At 39.1% G+C, this 21,004-nt stretch overlaps 1 protein-coding gene across 5 annotated transcripts in view; it reads right to left on the reverse strand.

Annotated features, from left to right (window-relative positions):
* The window catches only part of LRCH1 (leucine rich repeats and calponin homology domain containing 1), a 196,309-nt gene that overhangs the window by 67,789 nt on the left and 107,516 nt on the right, over window positions 1–21,004 (reverse strand). For all 5 annotated transcript variants that reach the window (XR_009400036.1, XR_009400037.1, XM_059378050.1 and 2 more), the window contains exon 3: window positions 10,414–10,540. Coding sequence is in view for 3 of the 5 variants with exons in the window: in XM_059378050.1 (XP_059234033.1) it covers window positions 10,414–10,540 (127 nt within the window). In the remaining 2 variants the exon portion in view is untranslated. The remainder of the gene's footprint in view (window positions 1–10,413; window positions 10,541–21,004) is intronic.

Here is a 21,004-nt window from a genome sequence, read left to right on the forward strand (position 1 = left end):
TTTCCATCTCTCTAGAAAAGTTATGTTACTGACATCTATAGTAAGTTTTTATAAGTCTGTGAGGGAGCACATGAGAAAGACCCTTTTTGCAGTTTATGGTAATCAAATTTTTTTATACGAAACTGACAATTTTCAGAAGTTTCAAGAACAGAATTTTTTTTTTAAAGATTTTATTTATTTATTTGACAGAGAGACACAGGGAGAGAGGGAACACAAGCAGGGGGAGTGGAAGAGGGAGAAGCAAGCTTCCTACCAAGCAAGGAGCCCCATGCAGGGCTGGATCCCAGGATCCTGGCTGGGCTCATGACCTGAGCCAAAGGCAGATGCTTAATGACTGAGCCACCCAGGCAACCCAAAAGGACAGAATTCCTTAAAACATCATTCTTTTATTATTTACTTTGAAGGGGGAGGGGCAGCGGGAGAATCCCAAGCAGACTCCCTGTTGAGCACGGAGCCTGACACGGGGCTCGATCCCAAGATCTGGAGACCACAACCTGAGCCTAAATCAAGATTCAGATACTCAACCAATGTGCCGTGCAGGTGCTCCCCAAAAATCGCTCTTTAAAAAAAAAAGAGGGTAGAGGGAAACAGATAACAGATATATTTAGGCAATTTACGGCCTAAAGTCTCATTCAGTCTTATCCTATTTTGGGGGGGGTACTGTATTCACCTTGCATTTTGTTGGTTACCCTCTGGTTAGCCAGAAAGGGTATGCTTGTTTCCCTAAATATAAGGTAGTTTTTTTTTTTTTCTAACATGCATTTCTTTTTTTTTTTTTTAAAGATTATTTATTTATTTATTTGACAGAGATCACAAGTAGGCAGAGAGGCAGGCAGAGAGAGAGAGAGAGAGAGAGAGAGGAGGAAGCAGGCTCCCCGCTGAGCAGAGAGCCCAATGCAGGACTCGATCCCAGGACCCTGAGATCATGACCTGAGCCGAAGGCAGCGGCTTAACCCACTGAGCCACCCAGGCGCCCTCTAACATGCATTTCTAACATAATGGCTTTATTAAGGAAAACCAAGCTCCTTCAGCTATATTTAAATGCTTACTTACTAGTAAAGAAAGCCGTTACCCAATTCACACTTAAAATAAAAACAAAAAACATAATGATAAAGAGTTTTTCCTTCTGACCTACAGGATAGGACATCTGTAGACAATTAGAAACACAAAGTCCAATTGTCCATTTACATTTAGAAGGGTGTATAGTGAGGGTCAAATTATTTTAATAGTACTCTGCTGTCAGTAATTTCCTGTCCTGCCAAAATAATGAGGGGGGAAATGCCCAGGCAGATTTATCATGAAAGCAAGGTAAAGACTTTTCACTATTGTATAAACAATATTGTAGAAACTATGCAAAACTCTATTGCCCCCCAGTTACTGAAACTTGCTAAATTTTAAAGAGCTATGAATTTCATCACAAAAATAAAAAAATCCATGTCTTAATTAGCTGGGGAATGAGGAGTAGGAAAGAGAGGATAATACTCTGTTCTGGGTAAGATGTTTCAGTTCAGAACATGAAAAAATAATATTCTTAGAATGGTCTGGTTCTCTAGTACATGTCTGTCCACATTTAGCCTAAGGTATGTTTTTTAAAATGTGGAGTTCATTTTAAAAAGATAACATTTAGGAAAGTAAATTTAATAAATAAATAATACCAATGCCTCCTACTTTAGTGAGAATTTGCCAAGCTATGAATTCCAGATTCAGTGGCTTCTTAGAAGGGCCAAATGAATCCCTTCTGAATTTTCTATTAGCCCCTAAGCTATAACTCAGAAATACTTATTACAAGCTTCAGTGAATCAGATTATCATATATTTACCATTATAATATTGCAAATGTATAGGCAAGCCAAAAAGAAATCATAAGGATGTCATAAATATTGACTAATTCTATTCTTTTTTATACAGAAATGAATCTAATTATTAAATGTTAACATAAATACTCATACTTCAGTTTTTATGGCCAGTCTAATTTAGTCATTGAGATAAAAAAACAAAATGGAGAATTTTAACTATGACTTAAATATACTTTTTCTCACTGGTTTAATCAACATGTTTTTGGGTAACCGAAGGAAAAACTTCAGAGTCATTTCATACCAGCTCTTCCAAGCAATAAAGGAAATATCTAGAAGTCTTTAATGCACATTGGAAACTAATATATTTTTGTTATTAAGTGCTAGTTGTCAATTTACCCTTCAGGATGCAAAAATGACAAGGATTTAAAACATCAGATTAATTTGGATTATTAAACTAGGTAATGTTCACTTTCAGAAAATAACACTAAAAAAAAAAAGAAGAAAAAAAGTTTTTTTTTTTAAGGAGTAACCTCTAATGAAAACCAACACAACTGCTGCATACTGGGTCAAGATGGTCTTGCTTAGAAAAGATATCCAGTGAGACTGGGCCACCCTGTGGAAAAGCACATGGTATTCTCATGAGCTACCTTGCTCTGACTCTCTGGCTTTCAAAAACCTAGTATGGTTATAAAACTGCTGAAGTCATATTTTTGTAATCAATGTAACTCTTTATTTAACTGAAGGAAATGCAAACATTCTGACAGGAAATTCAAGCTATTAGCTCCCATCATGGGATCATGTTGTTTTGGGGGGGAATGTCTGTTGTATGATTCACTGTGTAACTTAAGGTAAATGTCTTAACCTCTCTGTGCCTATGTAAAAAGAAGTGGCAAAGATTTAAAAAATCCAAATTTCCTTGCAATACTAAGAAAATGCATTTATCACAACAGAAATAATGAAGAGTTTTTGAAAGATAGATACTTAACTCCCTTAGGAATAATGTCAATTTAGATTTCTTAGCAATCAGAAACCTCAATGCTTGTAGCCAGAACTTTTTTTTTTTTTTTTTTAAAGAAAAATCAATATGTTCATTTAAACTCAAGACTTTCTCAAGAAACCACTGGTATGATAAATTACCACCTCTCAATGCTTACTGGAAGCCTCCTTCCATATAAAACTCTATTTCACACCCTTTCATATACCCACAAACATCTGTCCCACCCCATTGCTCTTCAACAGAATGGATCTTACACAAGCCAGGGATTTCTAACTGTCACACAGAAACTGGAGACATTAGAAGGCATCTCCAGAGACTGCAAGTGGAAAAATGATTATGGCAAACACAGGAATTTATGTCTCCCCTACACCTAGCTCAGAGGCTGGAATGCTATGGATGGAAATGAAGAAGGGATTTTCCTCAGAAGCAGGCCAGTACACCCTGTGTCTATAATCAATCCTTGAATTCAAACTCCCCACACAAATAAACATTTCATGAAAAGAGAATAAAAATGAGATGTCTCATCCCAGTAAATGCACCTTTCTATCAGTTATTACTTGTGTCAGACCCCGTTAGCTCCTCAGTGGTCAGAGTAGGTTTCTGGATCATGGATACTATGTTCACTTATATGGAGGTAAAAGCCGGAAGCCATAATTTTCACTGCCTGAGTTGGGTAAAGACAAATGGAAAGAAACCACATGACGGCTAGAGCATCCCTGGACCCCAGGATGTCAGCTTGCACAGAGAACCATGAGGAAACTCACCTTCACTGTGCTCTAACTCAGTGTGCTTGTCTTCACAGCTGTCTGGAAATTATAACATAGGCCATTCACCCAGCATCTCTTACCAAATATTCAACATGCCTTTTCCTTCAGGCATGGTTTGACAGTAAAGGAACCATGTCTCCAAATGTTAATGTGGTTTTGATGAGTAAAGCAAGGTTTAGTCAATACCAGAATGTTCTACTGACCTTCCCGACTGCCTTTAGTTCCTCCACGAAGAAACTTCCACAGAGACACTGCCCCTATTTTTGTAACATTCATTCTCTGGTTCACTTTTGGCTGTTTGTGCTCTGCCCCAACTTTAATGGGAAAACCACTGCAAGGTGAACCAGGAACTCGACAAAGAAAACATGAGACTTGTCATCTAGAAGAAGATCTAGCAAGCACAGCTGTGTGGCGCTGTTCAAAGGGTTGGGGCTTTCATCATACAGAACTGGTTTTCATCCCAGCTGCACCACTCCATAGTCCCACAGCTTTGGGAAATTCTGAAACTCAAACTTATCTACAGAATGTAGACACGGCATCTACATTGCTGAGTCACTGTCAAGATTATATAAAATACTCCAAGTAATTTACCTAGTAGAATGCTGAGCATATAATAGGTGCTCAGTAAATACCAGGGCTTTTTCTCTTTCTCTTACAGAAAGAATACTCAGATACAAACACTTAAAAAGCAACATATAGATTACAGCTACAGCTCTGAGAGTACAAGAGGGACAGAAGTAATTCAAAGTGGCCAAGAGACTTGGAAAGATCTAGATCATTCCCATCAGCAATGACCCTAGAGGGGTTAGCGCCACAGTGCCAGGATTCCTTAGATTCTCTTGCATCTGAAACAACATGGAACTAACTCTCTGCTGGCCTCTCATTGATTCAAAAAGGGACATCTCCATAGGTATTTCTTAATGGCTTCTTCATGGAAGGAAGATCAACTTTGTTCTCTGCATAATCTCAGATGGCTGGATGAGACAGTCACTGCATGGCAATGCTTTTTGTTTTATTTTCAGATAACTGTGATATATTTAAGATGATAAGATGGCGTTTTCCAATTTTAGTTCCTCTTAAAAATTAGAGAGGACTCCCCCTTTCTTGCAGAGAGCTACAGTTTTTTTGTTTTTCTGGCCGATGAGGACTCTGCAATACTCCCACTTGGAAGAGGAAAGGGTTTACGACTCCATTTAGTATATTCTTCAAGTCTGATGTGCAATTTAAAAATATTTCTTCCAAAAAAGCTAAACAATGCTGAGAGCCTGATAAGCAGAGTGATTTTATCAGCACTTAATTGCCTTCAGGTACTCTGAATCCTTGGGTGGGGGAAGGGAGCTGACTCCCAAATTTTTTGAGTTGGTTACCATGTAACTATAAAACAAAAGCCCCAGAAGCAAGTCTAGAATTACTTGAGACTCTCCAGGGAATTTCTTTCCAAATGATAACTAAAAATCATTTGACATGGTTACCTGTAGTAGCACTATTTTTTTCAAGATTTTATTTATTTATTTGACAGAAAGAGACACAGCAAGAGAAGGAAGAGAAGCAGGGGGAGCAGGAGAGGGAGAAACAAGCTTCCTGCCAAGCAGGGAGCCCAACGCCGGGCCTGAACCCAGGGCCCTGGATCATGACCTGAGCTGAAGGCAGATGCTTAACGACAGCCACCCAGGCACCCCAGTAGCACTACTATTTTAAGCAAAAAGAGATGAAAGATAAATAAGAACGGATGGAAACTAATCTTTTTTTAGGCTGTGACCTTAAGCAAGGCCAGTCACCCTTTGTGGTTAAATAAATGGCAACTGATTAAGTATTCACCAACGTCAGAAATAAATGCTTTTCACAAAGATCATGCTTGCTCACACAGTTCAAGAACACAGGCTTCAGAGCTGCCCCAGCCATACATGACTACTGAGCATGAGAAATATGGCTGGTCCAACCAGTGAGGTGCTGTCCATGTAAAATATATACTGGACTTCAAAGACTTAATATAAGAAAAATATAAAAGATCTCATTAACTTAATATTGCATACATGCTAAAATAATATTTTAGCCATTTTGCATGAAATAAAATATATTATTAAAATTAATTTTACTTGCTTTTTTAAAAAAATGTGGCTACCGGTACATTTAAAATTAGATTTGCTGACAGCAATTAGGCAACCAAAAGAAATAAAGCCATCCAATTTGGCAAAGAAGAAAACTGTCACTATTTACACATGACATGATACTCTATATAGAAAACCCTAAAGACTCCACCAAAAAACAACTAGAACTGATCAATGAATTCATTAAAGTCTTGGGATATAAAATCAATGTGCAGAAATCTGTTGCATTTCTATACACTAATAATGAAGTAGCACAAAGAGAAATTAAGAAACTAATCTCACTTATAATTATACCCAAAATAAAAAAATACCTAGCAGTAAACCTAACCAAAAAGGAAAAAACATGTACTCTAAAAACTATAAAATATGGATGACAGAAATTGAAGAAGACACAAAGAAATGGAAAGACATTCCATGCTCATGGACTGGAAGGATAAATAGTTAAAATATCTAAACCCAAAGCCATCTACACATTTAATGCAATCCTATCAAAATACCAAGAACATTTTTCACAGACCTAGAACAAACAATCCTTAAAGTTTACATGGAACCACAAAAGACTCCAAAATTGCCAAAGCAATCTTGAAAAAGCAAAGCACAGGTGAAGGCATTACAATTCCAAACTTCAGGTTATATTACAAAGCTGCAGTAATCAAAACACTATGGCACTGGTACAAAAACAGACATGTATATCAATAGAACAGAACACAAAATTCAGAAATAAATCCCTGATTATATGGTCAATTACTCTTTGACAATATAGGTAAGAATATCCAATGGGAAAAAGTCTCTTCAACAAATGGTGTTGGGAAAACTGGACAGTTACATGCAAAACAATGAAACTGGACAACTTTTTTACACCTTACACAAAAATTAAAAAATGGATTAATACCTAAATGTGAGACCTGAAACCATAAACATTCTCAAAGAGAGCACAGGTAGTAGGGTCTCTGACATGAGCCATATCAATATTTTTCTAGATGTCTCCTGATGCAAGGGAAACAAAAGCAAAAATTAGCTATTGGAATTTACATCAAAGTAAAAAGCTCTGCACAGCAAGGGAAACAATCTACAAAACTAAAAGGCAACCTACTGAATGGGAGAAGATATCTGCAAATAACATATCCGGTAAAGGGTCAATATCCAAAATACATAAAGAACTTATACAACTCAACACCCCCAAAAACAAATAATCCAGCTTAAAAAGGGGGCAGAAGACATGAACAGACATCTCTCCAATGAAGACAGGCAAACATAACTAACAGACACACGAAAAGATGCTCAACATCACTCATCAGGGAAATGCAAATCAAAACTACAATGAGGTATCACCTCACACCTGTCAGAAAGACTAAAATCAAAAACACAAGAAACAAAAAATGTTGGTGAGAATGTGGAGAAAAAGGAACTCTTATGCGCTGTTCCTTTCTCAGTGGAGTGCAAACTGGTGCAGCCACTGAGGAAGACAGTATGGAGGTTCCTCATAGAGTTAACAGTAGAACTACTCTATGATCCAGCAATCACACTACTGGGTATTTACCCAAAGAATATAAAAATACTACTTCAAAGGGCTACATGCCTCCCGGATGTTTACTGCAGCATTATTTACAATAGCCGAACTATGGAACACACACACACGAATATTATTCAGCCATAAAAAGGAATGGAATCTTGTCATTTGCAGCAACATATGTGAAGCTAGAGTGTTATGCTAAGTGAAATAAGTCAGGGAAAGACAAATACCATATGATTTCACTCATATGCAGGATTTACAAAACAAATGAGCAAAGGAAAAAGAGAGAGAGAAAGAAAGAAGCCAAGAAACACTTTAAACTAGAGAGAACCAATTAATGGTTACCAAGGGGAGGTTGGTGGGGGGACAGATGAAATAGGTGATGGGGATTAAGGAGGACACTTGTCATGATAAGTACCAGGGGGTCTGTCAAAGTGCTGAATCACTGTTTTGTGACCTGAAACTAATAGAACACTGTATGTCAACTACATTGGAATTAAGAGAGAGAGTAGAGTAGAGTACAGTAGAAGAAGAGAGGAGAGAAGAGGAGAGGAGAGGAAAGGAGAAGAGAGGGGAGGGTAGGGGAGGCGAGAAGGGAAAGGGAGGGGAGGGGAGAGGAGAGAATAGAGTATCATTTGCAGCTTTGCCTTATCTTCCCATCACACGGTGCAGGGTAAAGGTGCTCAAGCTCAGGCCACAAGCTCAGCTACACCACAGGGACCTTCCATACCTCACACTGTCTCTCTATCTTGGGGTTTTTGTTTGTTTGTTTGTTTTTTCATTTGTAAGATGTCAAGAGCTTGGACTAGATACTTGTTAAACCCCTGTGGCTCTCACACTCTAGGATTCAAGGATTCAACCGTGATTGCTGGTGGAGAAAAGACAGCAGGGGCCAGTCGATGACCCTGTAATAGGTGATTAGTCAGCACTGAGCAGTTAGTGTAATGAAGAGGCAGGGCGGCCTTTGCTGGAGCTGGGCTCTGTATGGGCTGCCTAAGGAGAGTTCAACGGGTCACTTATGGCCACCCCACAGCTTGGGGGTGTCCCGAGGCTGCAGACGGTGCCATTCCACTGCACTTCCTGCCTCAGTGCTAGCCCAACAGCTGCTGGGAGCATCTGAGGAAAGCCCTGCTCTGGTGTAGGGCCGGCTCCAGGCTCAGCACTCGGGCTACCTCGTCACAGCCGGCAGCCCAGCAGATGGGGGTACGTGCTATCAGCTTAAGCCCAGCATGCCGTGTGACAGCGTCCAGGCTGCCAACAGGTTCCAGCAGACTGACCGTGTTCCATGCGCCACCCAACTGTGGGAGCCCAAAAAGTGGGAAAAAACCAACCTGTGATTTATATTGTGTTTGTATGACTTAATCCAAATTCTAGCAGATCTGGATTTTGTGGTTTATCAGACTCCTAAAAAAAAAAGTATTTTTTAAAAAAAGAAAAAAATGTATCTGACTAGCAGGTTTTTTTTATTTTTAATTATATACATTTTTATATTTTTTATATTTTATTATAAAATTTTTATTATATACTTGATATATAATATATCATCTAATATATTATATTATAAATATATTTATAATTTTATTATATATTATATTTATATAAATTTATGTTATATATTATATATTTATATAAATTTATATGTTTATATTATATAAAACATATATATCATATATGTAAATTATATATGATATATGCTATATATAATAAGTTAAGTATATTATATTTAATATATATAAACTCCTTATTGAACAAATCATTTGAGGATACATTCTCCCATTCACTAGGTTGCTTTTTTGTTTTGTTAACAGTTTCCTTTGCTGTGCAAAAACTTTCTATTTTGGTGTAGACTCAATATTTAATTTTGTTTTTGTTTTCCCTTGCCTTAAGGAGATATATCCATAAATACATTGTTCAGGCTATTCAGTGTCCAAGAGATTACTGCCTATGTTTTCTTTTAGGAGTTTCATAGTTTCAGAGCTCACATTTATATCTTTAATTCATTTTGAGTTTATTTTTGTGTATGGTCTAAAAAAGTGGTCCAATTTCATTATTTTACATGTAGCTGTCCAGTTTTCCTAATACCATTAATTGAAAAGACTATCTTTTCCCCGTTGTATATTCTTGCCTCCTTTGTCATAGGGGAACTGACCATCTAAGCATGGGTTTATTTCTAGGCACTCTATCCTCTTCCACTGATCTGTGTGTCTGTTTCTGTGCCAGTACCATATTGTTCTGATTATCACAGCTTTGTTAGCTATCTTGAAATCTGGGACTATGACACCTCTGGTTTTGTTCTTTTTTCCCAAGATTGCTTAGCTATTTGAGGAGACCCCTGTATTTTTATAACCAATTCCAACTATGGTGTGAGCCAGTTGGAACAGGTGTCAGATACTACTATCACGTAAGTCCTGAAGAAGATACTCTTTCTTCACCTTGAGGTATTGCCTTTATATAGCAGTACCTCATTTCTATGCTAAAAGCAAAGCTGATCCAAATATGATATGGGTGCTGTCACTTTCCTAGTCAACTCCCCATGCAGACATGATGTAAGAGTCACAGCACTCTCTATCTGGGCCTCATAAATCATCACCATAGTGTTCTACGTGGCCCCAAAGAAATGAACTGGAGTTGGCACACAAGAGTAAAGTTATTGGCCCTCAGTGTTCTAGACTCAGGTGCACACTTACAAACCCATGTCCACCCATCTATAAAGTCTGCTTTTCTTTCTTTCTTTCTTTCTTTCTTTTTTTTTTGTCTCTGGGGATTTGGTCACATTTTAGAGTTTATCAATTTGGGGCAATGGCTACTAAAACCCTTAGAGAATCAGAGCACTCTGCGTTTTCTGAATTAATTATCTATATTCATAAAGTATGGCCTATTAACTTATTTGTACATTATTTTGCCAGTTGAACCATAGTTTGTTCACAAATTTACATGCAATCTGAAAAAAAAAATGATCTAACTACCACATGATAACCTGCAAACTTCAGGAAATGTAAATCCTGTGAACTTCAGGAAGCGTAAACTACCGGAAACCTCTAAATTGCAGGAACTGTGTCTGCTACAGCAAAGCCAAAACTGTTCCTCTCTCCACTTAATGACTTTATCACGCACAGCCTTCCAGCAACATACGTGCCGCCCTGTCCAACTGTAGTAAAGAGTCTTTCTGACTACCTTGATAGACTACAACTAATAAGCAAATAAAAAGAGCATCTTAAAAATCAGTAACATACCAACTCCATCAACTGTTTGAGCTGACCTATCTCTTCAGGCAGCGCTCCAAGTTTGTTGTTACTTGCGATTAAGACTTTCAGAGGCAGACCACAGAGGCAGGCAGGCAGGGCAGACAGCTGATTTCGACTGCAAAGACAATACCAGAACACAGGTGAACATACGGGCCACGTCATGCTGTTTCTGAATGTGAGTCAGCAAGAAGAAAGGAGTGATCCAAGAAGACATTTTACAAATATAAAAGGTCCAATAAAGTTTCTGCATGTGTCATAAATCCCAAATATAGAAGATAATAAAGTATATTTCTAAGAAAGATGACAGGGGCGCCTGGGAGGTTGGGCGTCCAACTCCGGATTTCAGCTCCAGTCCTGATCTCACGGTCCTGAAATGGAGTTCAGCGGGCAGTCTGCTTTTCTTTCTCCCTCTCCCTCTGCCCCCTGCCCAACTCTTGCACATACTCTAAATAAATAAATAAATAAAATCTATATTTAACAGAAAGAAAGAAAGAAAGAAAGAAAGGCAGGCAGGCATAGGCAGTTCTGTGGGAAACAATTTTTTCCGGCACCAGGAAAGCCCTTGCAGAAGCTGAGTCCTTGGCCAGCCAAGAGGCAGACGGGCATCACGCCCTGTGCCACCAATAGCAACAGGAAGCTGGTGCCAACTGTTCTCTTCTGACAATGTGAGCAGGAAACTCAGCAAGATCCAAGTACCATGAAGGCATCCTCCCGTCCGTGTTAGTAGTGATGGGGAAGGTCACTGTGCTGCAAGTTATAAAAGACCTCTAGCCTGATTTCCAACATTTTGACTCTGCTTCCTTTTGCTAACACAAGAGCCACTGTGGTTAAGGTCTATTTGGATGTCTGCAAGGGAGCTAATTAAGAGAAGAAAAACACTGGGGTGCCTAGGTGGCTCAGTCAGTTAAGTGTCTGCCTTTGGCTCAGGTCATAGGTCACGGTCCTGAGATAGAGCCCCACACGGCCCTCTCTGCTCAGTGGGGGGCTCCCTCTCTATCTACCCCTCCCCCAGCTCATGCTCCCTCATGCTTGCTCTCTCTCTCTTTAAGTATTTTAAAAAATAAAAGAAAAAAATAAAGTTGGCCTTCTGCCAAAACGAAAGCTAGGGCCTCGAGGGGTTCAGTTTCACAGAGTACCCAGAAACTGCTCACATTCAGTTTCACAAAGGACCCAAAAGTCTGGCTCCAGGTCTCACTTCTGCTTTGCAGGACGAGGTTTTCTACCGAGAAGTGTCTGAACTTCCTAACCTCCTATCATCAATGCCTCGTTTTTCTGAGAAATGGGAAAATAATGGGTAAGTGAAATCCATGAACCATTTTATGTATGTCAGTCATTTATTTCAACCTCCTTTCCCACAAAAAGCCCCTTCCTTGCCATCAAGTAAGGAGACAGAAGGTTTTTAGTTTCCCTGCCTTTCTTTCCCTGGCATTCTGCTGATGAAGCCAATGACCAGGCTGTGAAATATCTAAAAATCTGTGTGTCGAGTTACTACAACTATTTAGAACTTGTTTTGTGTGTATGTGTGCACGTGCACGAAGCTTCCAAGGCTGTGGTACAGTGTGCATGTATTTATGGACACACATAAATCAGTGTGGGAGAGAGGAAGGGACAGACAGCCTGAAAACACACCAGTGTTATTAGTAATCCTTCAAGGGGGATTAGGTACAATGAGTGTCTTTTTATTTTCTTCCTTATACTTTGCTGAATTTTCCAAAATTCCTACAAAGTGCTTTCATAATTGAAATAAATATCACGGGGCACCTGGCTAGCTCAGTGTGCTGCAAGTCCAACTCTTGGTTTAAGCTCAGGTCATGACCTCAGGTTTGTGGGATGGAGCCCTGCATCAGGCTCAGTGTTCAATGGGGAGTCTGCTTCTCTTCCTCTGTAACCCCTCACTTGCGTGCTCCCTCTTGCGAGCTCTCTCTCTCTAAAATAAATAAATCTTTAAAAAGAAATAAATATCACTATAAAAAGATAAACTTCATCTGCATACTGGTTACATGGGGGTTTCTATTTATGAAAATTCATTGAGATGTGTAATTATGAACTATGTACTTTTCTGTATGTATTATATTTCAGTTGAAGGTTTTAATCCCCTACTCCCCCATATGAGGAGGTGGGAATCATATGGCTAAATAAAGGACATCTCTAGCTGATGGGCTGAGAAGAAGCAGGTGTTATCCCCTGGAAAGAACCTTTCTAGTGACGTGTGGGTGGCACAGTTGGTTAAGGCTACCTTCAGCTCAGGTCATGATCCCAGGGTCCTGGCATCGAGTTCCACATTGGGCTCCTTGCTCAGCGGGGTGTCTGCTTCAACCTCTCCCTCTGCCCTTCCACCCTCACTCATGTTCTCTCTCTCCCTCTCTCAAATAAATAATAAAATCTTAAAAACAAAACAAAACAAAAAAAACCTTTCTCGTGTGGGTACTCCCCTGTAACTCCCCTGATATCTCTCCTGTTCCAGGTACCCAATGCCTGGGTAATATCAAGAAAAGACATAGTCAACCTTCCCTCCATTGCTGAGATCTGCAAATAAAGAGATTTCCAGAAAGGAGCGGGAAGGAGAGAGGTTTCTCTAAGAGGGTCCAGCAGAGGGAGGGAGGAGATTGAAAGCCATCTGGGGGTGGAGGGGGGTTCTGGCACTGGAAGGACCAGCTGCCTCTTCACTTCCCCCTGGTTAGAGTGTTAGGGAGAGTAAGGGGGTTGGACACACCGTGGCACTTTCTCCTGTCTCTGAGGGCAGCAGAAGGGCATCAAGGGCTACCAGCCTGTCCTCCAGCCTCTGACATCCACCCACAGGAGCCCAGTGGGGCTGCTCTGACTGGCTGACAGGGACTTCCTGGAGCGCTGATGGGAAAGCTTTCTCCAAGCTCCATAAACATCTCCTTTGACACTACCTCCGGAAAAGAGAACAAAGTTTATTGAAAGGTGGCAAGCAAATAATTTGGAATGTAATTCGTGGTTATAAAATATTTATTAATACATAATTTCCTAAAGTGAGGATTGGTTACTTAAAATGTTAATAAGGTAATTTTTTTTTTTTTTTAATTTTGGAGCCACATTTAAACTTCTTTTTGGAGAAAAGATAAGGAAAAAAGATTAATTGGTATTTTCAAAAATTTCTACATTCCTGTTTTCATAGAATTAAACAATTGCAGTTGAACATTCTTCCTGTGTTTCTTTGCTTGGAAACTCAGATCTCAGCTACTCCCAGTCTCACCATAATGCAGGGATCTCCTCAGATTAATAACAGATACTGAATGAGGAGAGCCACTTATCATACCATTTAAGCAATGCAATGAGGACTCTTCTCATTCAGAAGCACAGTATTTGAGATTACATGGGATTAGGCTCATGAGAATTCTAGGGTGGGTACTAATTTAAAATAAAATAACACTGAAGCATTTTAAATTTAAAATGTTAATATTAATTTTAAATGTAAGCATTTTAAGTTTAAGCATAATTAAATGTAAGCATGATTTCTTTGATGGGGGTTACAAGCTTTTTATGCTAAAAGTTGTTGATGGAGTAAGCTATTCATTTATGCCTCATGCTATACTATAGTTAGTCACCTGCAGATAAATCCAGACGCCAGAACTTTAGTTATAACACAGCACGCTACAGACCCAGGTCACATTTCTTCAATTTCATTGATCCAGTCTCTCAGGCTCAACTTCATATATTTTATCACAGGATGTTCCTATATGACTTGTAATTTCCCCGAAAGAAAAAGGAAATACACATGCACACAAAAACCCATTAGCTGTCCAGCAAGTATTTATAAAGGACAGGAGAAACTCCATTCCCTTTAATCCTCTACCCACTAAAGACCACATGGGTAGCCTGAGATTTTTCAAACCACTCATCTGGCAGCAATTTTTCTCAAGCAAATAATTGCCTCAGGCCTCAAACAACTGTCTTGCTCCCCACTTGTCTCCTGCTGGCCTCTCGGCTAAAAATGGGCCCTTTGCAGAAAGAATGTTTAAAATAAGGCTGTATACAATCTGATAAGGTAATGGTCAACATTTATTTTCAAATCTACCTTGCAAGCTCTATCTGAAAGCAAAATCTAAAAAAAAAAATTTTTTTTAACTCCCTCAGTACAAAGGATTAAGTTAGTGGGGGAAACAGGGCCACTCATTCAGAAGCAGAAATTACAGATTTGGTCGCAGCAGCCTGACTTTTCTTGCCCAGCATCTCTTCTCACTGCCCCTGCCCAGTCTGTGAAGACGATGATGGCACAGGGAGTGAGGTGGAGAGGCGGAGAGGCGGTAGGTCTTTACTGGGCCGTGTTTACTGCTGACGCTTCCTCTTCCATCCTTCTCAATCGAATGACTCCCTATTAGATTTATTGGTCTATTTCCTCACGTCAAGATGAAACAAGGCAACTCAAACATAATTTGAACACTTTTGATAGCTTTAGTTTACAGGATAAATTTCTCTTGGCTTCAAGTATCCACTATCCCGAACTTAACATAATTCTTAAACTAAAGAATGTGCAAACCATCTCACTTCTGTACGGTTTTACTGCTAGAGAGTCTTAATTTAATGTGTTTTGACTATGACACTTATTAATATCCATGTTTTTAGACTTAATGGTGGTATTTAACCTTATTTATTATTGGTTTATCAGTAAGTTATTTTCCCCTAACATATGTGATGATAAAAAAAAAAATACAATAGGGGCACCTGGGTGGCTCAGTTGTTGAGCATCTGCCTTTGGCTTGGGTCATGATCCCAGGGTCCTGGGATCAAGTACCACATTGGGCTCCCTGCTTAGAGGGATGCTTGCTTCTCCCATTAACCCTGCTTGTATTCCCTCTCTCACTGTGTCTCTCTCTGTCAAATAAGTAAATAAATAAATAAAAAGACTATATTCTTACATGTGATTTTATTATCAGGGTATCCTATATATATATTTTTTATTCTACTGGAATAATGTATGGGTTCTTTTTAGTGTATGGGTTCACTTGATAATTGAGGGTAGAACCCACTCAGCAGAAAATAATTTATAGGAAGACTTCCATAACAAAGTCACCCACTCAACTGGTGAAAAGATCACCAGCTGTGGAATTAGAAGGCCTGGCTTCAAATCTCGTCACTGCCACAAACATTTGGTGTAGGTAAAACATTTAACTTCTCTGTTTTGTTGTCTTTAAAACATAGATGATAACGCTTATCTAACATGAGACATGAGAGTATGGAGGCAAAAGTGCTTGGCCCAACATTAAATCTCCACAACAAGACAAAATGATACCTGACCACTAACGTGGCAAAAGCAGTGGGAGTGTGACCAAAAAAAAAGTGTATGTGTGCTTAGCTCCGTTTTATTTTATTTCCTAACTGCTAAAATGTCAACCACTTTTCAAATATGGTTTCACGTTGCATTCATTGAAAGCATAAACCCCTAAAACATAAAGATGATCACTCCGAGACGTGCAGGATAGGACCAGGCTGGGCTATACAACTTCAGCCTAAGAGAAACCAAGTGAACTACGACCACTCTGGAAACCCTAGACGAGCGCCTACAAGCACTTGGATGACTTTCTCTCCCCCACCTTCTCCAAATGTCAAGTTCCTACTATTTATCTGGGAAAACATGAATATCCAGGGGTCACCATCTTCATTTACTGTTTGGTTTCTGAAGAGTAACTGAGATAATGGTGTGAAATAATAACCATCACAAGCCTAGCCGAAACCGTCCGAGCTCACACCTCAACAGCCCCAGAGAGATCAGGGCAGGTTTTGTGGTATGAACACTCCAGGCTCGCCTTCGGTGAATCTCAGCCGGGGTGGGGGTTTGGGGGCAGGAACAAACACGTATGCTGTAGCTATTGCTACTGTTTGTGCAAAGAGTTTCTCTGTGCGTGGTATGCGTCCTTTCAAAGGACATCTCACTTAATTTTGTGTTTATGGGTTGTTCTTTTTTGTTTGTTTTTGTTTTGTTTTTCTGCATACCCTGTTCACCTTTCATTCAAGGCAGAGTAACATTTTTATGGGTTTTTTTTCTCTTTTGCATATGACACTTGGCTGTTAATGGTCTTTATTACACATACACATCAGTGAACAATATCTATAGAGAACCATTTCCTTTTTCTTGCTGGCTCCATTCTGAAAAACCCACCATGGTAAAATGTCTCACCCTCTCTTCCCCTGGTGACAGAGTACTTCCCCTTCACGGCCTGTCCTCCCCTTGCGTTCCCGCCATCCGCAGATGCCCGAGACTCCTCCCAACAACCACCAGCACCTCGCTTCACATTGCCTGAGATCTCCTGGCAGACTTTAATGCTACAAACACAAAATTACATAACTATCACGTTCACCCTGTTTGACATGAGATCTGTAAAGCAGTCGTGCGATTGAGATTTCGGGCATGCATAACATGTGGGCAGCCACACTGAACCTGAACTTTGAAAGCACTTAGGCTGTCTGCAACTTGGGGGTGGCCATCACCAGTCTCAACTGCTTGAGACCAGCAACGCAGAATCATCCTTCTAAACCTGCATCGTGAACCAGCTGTTGAGCACTACATACCGATCCATTTCCCATTCTACATGTGTGAAGGCCAGGTCTGGAGAAGCAAAGCAGTCAGCTGCAGAAAGGAGAACCAAAAGAACAGCAAGAAGCAAAAAGGGAGTGTCTACAGCAGCTCAGAGTTCAGGCCAGTGGCTGCACCAGCCCTTCTGCTATGCCTTTGTGCGTGCATACCTGCACCATATTTGGCCACTGCAGCTGAAGCCGGTTCCCACAATAACAGCCTATCAGTCTCCTCCTGAGTATAAATAAAGCCTGGCTTAAAATACTCCGCTTTTTTATACTCTCCATGGCCGGCAACCACCACTGCCGATGTCTGTAATTAGATTTCAAAGTGTAATTATTGATAACTCGCCCCTTCTCAGTTACTTCCTGTCCTTTTTTTTTTTTTCCTCAGAGCTCGTCATTTCTTAAAGGATGAGGCTCTAAAAACTGTGACGTCAAATTTCCTCTTTAATATTTTATTATGCCCTCCCTTCACTCTAAAATGGAGCTAAGTGTTCTAAATCACGGAAGCTCTGGATATTCAAAGAGAAAGCAGTATCAGATGCCAGCCAAGAATAATAACGGTCAAACACCTTCAGAGGAAAGAATGTAGACTTGGGGTTTTAAGTATTAAGACTATTGGGGCACCTGGATGGCTCATTTTGGTTAAACATCCAACTCTTAATCTCACCTCAGGTCTTGATCTCAGGGCTATGAGTTCAAGTCCTGAATTGGGGCTATTTAAAAAATAATAATATAAACAAAATAAAAAGTATTAAGACTGTAGAAGCATAAGCCCTATGTATTGAAAAACACCACTCTGCAAAACACCATTGCTGGTACCTAGGGAAACCACCACTAAATGGCTAAGAAAAATGTCTTGGCACTGAGGATAATTCTTCCACTTTTTGGAGCCATGCTCCAAGTAGAATGGACACTAGCTTCCTATTACCAGGCAAAGATGCTTACCTTACCCACCTTCTCCTCCATGCAACTCCACCAAGCCAAATGTTACTCTGACATTTTTCCTCCACCCAAAAGGAAAGGGATATCCATACCAACTTAGAGGAGAACAGGCTGTCCAGATCAAGTTAGGCAGACGGACCCTCGAGTCCTAAGTGAATACAAAATATTCTACCCAGGGACTCTGAGGGAATACAAAATATTCATAGTAAGATTTAAGATGCCTGAACATTTTTGAACATTTTGTCTATCATTTAAAGACATACATCTCTCCATCTATTTCCAGGAATTTTTAAGTGCAGGTGGAATTAATTGTATGAATATTTCTATATACATCCTTCTTTTTTCCTACTTATTCTTCCAAGAAAATGAGTCTTCAGAGAGCTCCTGTCATGTAACTTGACTGCCTATAATAACACGGTTTCATTTAACTGTTCTAATACTTTTACAAATCAGCACCATATCCACATTACTAACAATACTAGAAAATCCACTTACTTTACTAGATCTTCTGCACTCTTTTTCTTAACCCATATGGCAATAGATGTGACATAGCACACTACAAAACCTGATTAGACAATTCCAGAAACATTTCTTGGGTAGTTATGACGTATAAAGCATTATGCTCGGCACTTAGACAACTATTATCCTTTAATGAGTGATTATTTCAACTATAGGGATGTGGCATTTCTACAACAAAATTTCAGTGCAGATAATTTAAAGACTCTTTCAGCTGTTTCAGACTTCTGGTCAAGGTCATTCTTTTCTTCATTATATAATATTGAGCTCTCAGAACCTCTGGAAAAAAAATCCTCTCATCCCCTACAAAGAGTTCAATCCTATAAAAAAAAAAGGGTGGGGGGTAGGCTGGGAAAAGGAAAAGGATCATAAGCACACATCACAAAATATTAACAATTGTGTGAGTACTGGTGTGAACGACTGATATATCGTTTGTGCTTTGCACTACTTAATTTTTTCTCAAAAAATCGTTAATTTTACTTGATAACTAATAAATAATAATAAACAAATATATATGCATATATATTTTAAAAGCACTAATTAAAAAATAAATCAGCTTGGATGCCAGCTCTGTGTAACACAATTTATGCTTTAGTGTTTCCTGGGCCCTTCTGTCTTCTACTTATATTTCATTTTTCCCTTCAATACATCTAGCCCATACAGATTACTGGGCCACTGAATATAACATTATGTAGGGAACATACCTTTTTTTAGTTATTTTTATTAACATATAATGTATTATTTGCCCCAGGGGTACAGGTCTGTGAATCGTCAGGCTTACACATTTTACAGCACTCACCATAGCATATATCCCCTGCAACGTCCATAATCCACTCCCCAGCAACCGTTACTTTCTTTTGTGAGATTAAGAGTCTCTTATGGTTTGTCTCCCTCCCGATCCCAAATGAAACATGATGGGATCACATTTTTTAACCTCATTCTCTTTAAGCATGAGGTCAGTTCTTAAAGGAATGAATGAGTGATAAAAATTCTTCTAAGTTAGTGTTTATAAACTGATGTTTTGGAAAGCACCACCCTGGGAGATGCTAATAGGGAGGCCTCTGTGTTGCTTGGAGATACACAGCGCAGATTAGTATAATACACGGTTTCATTTGTGTGTGTGTGTGTATGTGTGTGTTTAAGTATACCTATATCCAACAGAACATTTTTCCATAAAACATACTCTGAGGAAACGATGTTCTACTTATTCCTTAATTGATCCAATGGCATCACTGAGATTAGAAACAAACAACTTTTTTCTCCAATGGAGTCTGGCAGGTAACTTTTCTCCAGATCCTTTATTCTCTATTCATGAATAGACAAATTAATCATTGAGTAGAACGGATCAATTTTCTTATGTTATTTTCACATTCCTTTCTGCTTTGGCTTGCCAAATGGAGTATCAGAAAAACACTGCTTGATTTCATGAGGTTAAGGTAGATATGCTTAGATTAATAGATAACATAGTTCCACATTATCCAACCCTGAAAGTGATCCAAATCTTCTGGTTATTTTCTCACTGTTCAAAGAGATTATCTTATTCCATCTGTCCTCACAGTCCATCTGGTAGAGAATGGAAAGGTGTTCCAGGAAATGGCAAGAGATTAAAAAAAAAAAAAAAAGCCCCACAGACTCAACTGCTCACATCCCAATTATACCCTTTGTTGCCTAAACACTCAATCCCTTGAATGCTTCTAGATAAAGAACCACAAATATGCATTTATTCTTGACTTAATTTATCTACTGCGGAAAAGTGCTATTTAGGACTATCACATATGCTGAAACTCTTGGCTACATTATTTTGTCAAGATTTCCCCTCCTTGAGCTCTGAGCACTAGCATTCCTTTCAGAATTAAGATAATACTATTAATAACATATTCTACAGTTTTCCAGCTATGATAACATATGTTTTTTTTACTTTGAAAATGAAACCATGCATCTAAATTTGAATTGGGAAGCTGAGAAAAAAAAATACTGTCTCTTTTCTCAAAAGCAACTCTTATAAAAACTTTTGTATTTGCCCTGTTACTGTAATTGTCACTAACAAGCAAATAAGAACACCAAGAAAACCAAAGTAAAGCCCTGGCTTGACCCTTAGGCCTCCAGACTGCAGTCAAAATCTACTCACCTTTATAAAGTCCTAATTCCATCTGACCCTCAATTTAAGACACCAGGGAAGAAGGCATGGAGGATGTGATAAGACAGAAAAGGCAGGCAAAAAAAGTCAACAAAGTCAACAAAGAAAGGACTGAAGATTAAGAAATCAAACTCTCACGACACTTGGGTGGCTCAATGGGTTAAAGCCTCTGCCTTCAGCTCAGGTCATGATCCCAGGGTCCTGCGATGGAACCCTGAATCAGGCTCTTTGCTCAGTGGGGAGCCTGCTTCCCCCTGCCTTTCTGTCTACTTATGATCTCTGTCTGTCAAATAAATAAAACAAATATTAAAAAAAAAAAAAGTCAAACTCTCATAGGTTCCAGTTTCATGGATCAAAGGCTTTAAGACTTGTTCTCAACTCATTTTATAATAAAATAACTTAACTCATAGAAATTTAGTACCAAGTGAAAGTTTGTCTTTA

The sequence above is a fragment of the Mustela nigripes genome, chromosome 15, assembly GCF_022355385.1.
Source record: "Mustela nigripes isolate SB6536 chromosome 15, MUSNIG.SB6536, whole genome shotgun sequence".
Classification (NCBI taxonomy): Eukaryota; Metazoa; Chordata; class Mammalia; order Carnivora; family Mustelidae; genus Mustela; species Mustela nigripes.